The 5,710-nt window shown below is 39.4% G+C and overlaps 1 protein-coding gene across 1 annotated transcript; it reads left to right on the top strand.

The window, feature by feature from the left end:
• The first annotated feature begins 4,097 nt into the window (after positions 1-4,097).
• On the top strand, positions 4,098-5,106 carry LOC127799790 (uncharacterized). The gene is made up of 2 exons (XM_052334013.1): positions 4,098-4,709; positions 4,906-5,106. Exons 1-2 carry the CDS (start codon positions 4,098-4,100, stop codon positions 5,104-5,106), a joined length of 813 nt encoding a protein of 270 aa, XP_052189973.1.
• The last annotated feature ends 604 nt before the right edge of the window (positions 5,107-5,710 follow it).

Genomic DNA, 5,710 nt, shown 5'->3' with positions numbered 1-5,710 from the left:
AGATAGAAGACGAAACGCATAAAAAATATCTTATAAATTAGTTGAATTGTTTTTATTTCAAAATCTAAAATTTGAGATCTCTAATGATTAAATTTCATTTTTAAAATAAAGAATTATGGGTTACTACTTTTCATCAGAAATCAGCCAAATTAGGCTATGGAATGGCCTTCACATTATTAATTTAATTTAAGGTTAATTCACTCGTTTACTTCATCAATTTTTATTTTTTATCTTTCGAAATTATTATCCTTACACAATCTTCCACTACTATTGTTATATGTATTTTCTGCTTGCATGAAGTGAGCTGAACTCGACTCTACAGGCCGGCCCAATCACTTGAGGCCCAACGGGCCTAAGCTCGAGGTTGTTCGTTCTAGGTCGCACGACACCTAATTCAAGCTCGAATCGCAAACCATGCAAGCTCTCAACGACACTCTTAGTTCGCAGACAGCAGGATCATTTAGTTAGAGCTCCCAACGACAGTATCAGCTCGCAGACCAACTAATCAACTCGCATGAGCGAGGAGACCGCAGAATAATAATGGACTAGGCATCATTCTAGCTGGGCCGTCTGGGCCCCAATCTGGCCTCTCTCTGGGACCATCTCTTGGCCCATGACGGTCCCATCCTGGCCCCATACCATCCTGCATCAATATTATTGCAGCCTCTACTAAGTATTCATGCACCTGTCTCAAATCACATTCACATTAATGAGGGACTAGTCAACGCCATGCTGCCACCTGGGAAACCTCACCGGTACTAGTTTACAGTCCCATCACCTGTAAAAGCACAAGACATGTGGAGAGGACATCTTCACCTCCTATATTTAGCTGGCTCCCTTCAGAGCCAAGGTACGCTCTCACTCTCTAACTTGCTAATACACAGCGTAATCCTTTACTTACTTGGGCGTCGCAATGCTTGCAGGTGCCAGCCGCCGGAGCGCTGACTAAACCATTCAAATCTCCCTGGTGCGTCTTCTCTTTCCCCTTTTCGCATCCATTTCTCAGAACAGGAAAAACGAATCACGGTCGACCAAATTCAGACGTCGACATTTTGGCGCTAGAAGGAGGGCCCTATTCTGATCGATAGTGATGCCAAGAGGAAGAAACACTAGAAGTTCTGAAGTGGTGACCAATTAGCCTGGAAACCATGTTAATCAACTGCCAGAAGTTCCACCAGTCGAGGGCGCAGTCACAACCGCTGTAACTACTTCTGTACCCCTACATTTTGGAGCCACCTCTACCATCCCCGCGTGGGTTCCTTGCCAATCTGTGGCCCCTACGCCTGGAACGGAGGCGATACAGGCTTGGTAGAAGCGTCAAAAAGTGCTAGAGGATATAGTCATGCAGCTCGCTGATACAGTTAGGACGTTGGCCCAAGCGCAAGTTCGCGTAGCCCAAATGCAGGCGGAGGCCACACCACCCCGGCAACATGGGAATTCACTTTGTGGAGAAAGCTCGGTCAGGGTTAGCCCAGGCCGTGCCACATACCGCAACTCGCGAGACCTCGAGAATAGGAGGCGGCATATGCCGCAAGATCGCTATTCGCCAGAGCAAGCCAGGGGACGAGAGAAGCGATCTCGTACTAGCACTACAAAAAAAAATCAGTTTTAGTAACGGAAAAATCCGTCACTAAAAACATAAAATTCGTCACTAAATTTTTCTGTGACGAGTTTAGTGACGGGGTAAAATCCGTCACTAAAGAGGGCGTGACAGAATTTTAGTGACGGGGTGAGTGCTACCCGTCGCAGATCTGTGACGGGATAGCAATTCCGTCACAGATTTGTGACGGGACACCCGTCACAGATCTGTGACGGGGCAGTAGTACCTGTCACAGATCTGTGACGGGGCAGTTCCACCCATCACAGATCTGTGACGGGGGAAGTGCTACCCGTCACAAATCTGTGACGGGGAAATAGTGCCCGTCACAGATCTATGATGGGGAAGTACTGCCCGTCACAGATTTGTGACGGGAATCCCGTCACAAATCTGTGACGGGGAACTGTCCGTCATAAATCTGTGACGGATATGACAAGCCGTCACAGATCTGTGACGGGAAGTACTGCCCCGTCACAGATTTGTGACGGGCGCTACCCGTCACAAACACTCTTAAAATAAAAAAAATAATTAAAACAAACAATCTGTGACGGGTAGTACCCCCGTCACAGATCTGCGACGGGAGTACCCATCACAAATATTCTTAAATATAAAAAAAATAATATTAAATAAATAATTTTATTTAAAAATAATAAAATTAATATGATCAATCTGACGGGAGAGCCATTGTAGATATTTTTAAATAAAAAATAATAATTTTGAAAAAAAATATTAAATTAATATTAATATTTTAAATCAATAATATATTTTTATGAAATTAATATATTTTTAATTTCAAAAAATATATTTTTAATTTTTAAATTTATAAAATTAAAATTTATATTTATTAAAATTAATATTTTCTTTTATAAGAATAAAAAAATTTAAAATAACAAGAATTTTTTAAAAATTTTAAATAAAATATTAAAATTAACATTAAATAAAATTAATATTACCCACATTCACATTAAAAATAAAACAAATTTAACATTAATTTTTTAAATAGAATTATCTAATTTATTTCATATGTTAGTTTTAAAATTTTTAATTAAAATTTTATTTATTATTTATTATTTTTTATATTTTAAATAGAATTCTTTTATATTTTTAATAGAATTTTTTTAATTTTTTAATGTATACACATAAATATTTTCTTATGACAATAAGAAAATATTAAGTTTATTTTTAGTATATAAACTTAAAATATTTTATTAAGTTTATTTTTAGTATATATTTTTAGTATATAAACTTAAAATATTTTATTAAGTTTATTTTTAGTATATATTTTTAGTATATAAACTTAAAATATTAAGAAAATATTTTTAGTATATAAACTTAATATTTTTAGAAAATATTAAGTTTCTTAAAATATATGCTTTCTTAAATAGTAAGTTTATTTTTAGTATATAATTTTTTACGTATTTTATTTAAAATTACAATATTTTTCATTAAAAATATATCTAAACTTAAAAATAAAAAAATAAACATTATTTACACATGCACGAGTTTCCTAGTCCAATTATTACATATCAAAATAACTAAATAATTAATTAGTTGTAGTTTAATTATTTAATTAAGCATTACAAATAATATAAATAATTAAACTAAAACTAAACTAATTAATATAAAAATAAACTGCTAAACTAACACAAAAATAATAACTACAAATAAACTAACACAAAAATAAAATAACTACAACTAAACTAACACAAATAAATTATAATTAAACTAACAGAATATAATTAAAACTGAACAAAATAAAAAACATAAAATACTTAGCTTGAGAGCACCGAAGATAACTGAAGAAGAAGAAGAACCAAGAAGACTGTGAAGAACCAATGAGACAAAGAGACTGTGAAGAAGAAGAAGAACCAAGGAAACTGTGAAGAAGAAGAAAAATCGAGACAGTGAGAGAAAGGGAGGGGGCCGTTCAAAGGTGTGGAGGAAGAGTGGGAGGGAAAGGGGGGCGGGGGTTATTTTAAAGGAACAATTGTGACGGGACGTCAGTCCCCGTCACAGAACTATGACGGGGTGTCAGTCCCGTCGCAAAACTGTGACGGGACTGACAAGTCCCGTCGCAGTTCTGCGACGGGGCGTCAGTCCCCGTCACAGAATTGTGACGGGGCGTCAGTCCCCATTGCAGAACTGTGACGGGATTGACATGTCCCGTCGCAATTCTGTGACGGGGCGTCAGTCTCGTCGCAGAACTGCGACGGAACATCAGTCCCGTCGCAGTTCTGCGACGGGAAACCTCGCTCCCATCGCTGATTTGCGACGGGAGATTATTTTTCGTCACTATTTTGTGACGGGATACACTATCCCGTCACTGATTTGAGACGGAAATAGATATCCCGTCACAATTTTGTGACGGTAATTTCAGACCGTCACTAAACCACTTTAGTAACGGCTTTCTATCACTAAACCCGTCACAAATTAGTGACGGGAGCATCCCCGTCACAAAACCCGTCACTAAAACTGATTTTTCTTGTAGTGTAGGCAGTCTATGGATCAGGACCCCACCGTGGAAGGACTACTACAGAGGGTCCAACAGTTGGAGGTAAGATACGAGATTCATGATCGGGGGGAAGGTCGAGAAAAGAGGACCCCACTCTCCAGGGAAATCGAATTAGAGCCTCTCCCCTGCAGATTCACGACCCCTAATATCCCTCAATACAACGAAGATGGTGATCCATATGACCATTTAGATGCTTTCAACGTCTTGATGGAGCTCCAGACTTCAAGTTCACTGGTGAAATGTCGTGTCTTCCCTGCGACCTTGGGAAATATACCTCGGACCTGGCTAAGGAGTCTCCGTCCTCGCAACATCTGTAGCTGGGAGGAGTGTCAAAGAAAGTTTATAGGTCAATACAGGTCGCTTAGGTGGCAGCTCGCCTCAACCTGTCACCTTGCTACCATGTTCCAGCAGCCCAATGAATCCTTAAAGGATTACATTGAGAGGTTCAAGCATGAAGTCAATACTGTTGATGACCCATCGGATGAAAGTACTTTGACTGCGATATCTGCGAGGCTCCGGAAGGATAGGAAGCTTTATGAGAGCATCTACAAATCCCCCATAAGGGACCTAGATGAGTTCTACGAACGAGCTGCGAATGAGGTTAGATGGGAAGAGACTTTTTGCTCCAAGAAGCTAGATAGCCTAAAAGAATGAGATTGGAAGCACCAGCCATAACAAGAAGAGTGACAACGGCAACGATGATTAGGTCGCTAAGAACTCAAGGAGCGAGCTAAGTTACGAATGACCTGTGCACCAAGGTCACTATAACAACTACAGTATCCTATCCAACACTCAGGATATGATTTTTTCTACTAAGAAGGGCGATGAGGATTTTGGGAGGCCTAATCCCATAAGGACCCCCAACAAATTCAGAAATAAGGACAAGTCCTGTGCTTACCACGACGAAGTGGGTCACAACACCTCCGAGTGTCAAGCATTGAAGGATGCAATCGAGGACTTGATCAGAAGAGGTCGCTTTCATGATTATGTGGTGTGACCAGAATACTAGAAGCCTCAGCAACCGGCTCAACCAGACCTCGTCGAGCTCCAAAGCAGGATTGAGCACCTATGATTGCATGAGGATGGCTACCATCAATAACGGGCTATAAAAATTACAACATAAAGATTCGAGTTCGGTGCTATAACGTTGATGATACTGGGCTGCGCTTTGTTTTTCATAGAGCTCAAAAGGCCAACGACCGGACACTAGGCCAGAATTGTGAAAGCCCCCATATTATCAAACAAAGCTTGGGAAACAGAGCGTATCGATGGGGCTATTATCCCACGTACTTGGAATGCAGAGCATTTTCGTCTTTACTCCCAATTAGCGTAACTAATTCTTACTTATGCTCCAGCTTTCTTTTATAAATAATTCTGATTGGAATTTATTGATTTTCATTCTGTAAGTTTATTGCTCTTTACTCATGTTTGATGTTCGATTGAATGTCCTTAAAATTGGGGTTAGAGATACCATGGTTTGGGAGCTGGGTGTAACACCCAATAATCCTAGTGTTATGAGAATGAGAAAGGAAGTAAGAAAACTTCCAAAAATGCCCTTGAGAATGTGTTAGATCCTTGAGAATATTGGTGCCCTATGAGAG

Source organism: Diospyros lotus, chromosome 4, assembly GCF_014633365.1.
Source record: "Diospyros lotus cultivar Yz01 chromosome 4, ASM1463336v1, whole genome shotgun sequence".
In the NCBI taxonomy this organism is placed as follows: Eukaryota; Viridiplantae; Streptophyta; class Magnoliopsida; order Ericales; family Ebenaceae; genus Diospyros; species Diospyros lotus.
This window is presented reverse-complemented; position numbering and strand designations above follow the sequence as displayed.

Bases quoted from the DNA above. Each gene is read 5' to 3' on its own strand.
- LOC127799790 (XM_052334013.1), top strand. From the start codon at position 4,098: ATGGATCAGGACCCCACCGTGGAAGGACTACTACAGAGGGTCCAACAG. The intron at 4,710-4,905 runs GTTAGATGGGAA...TCCAACACTCAG, and splicing joins ACGAACGAGCTGCGAATGAG to GATATGATTTTTTCTACTAA.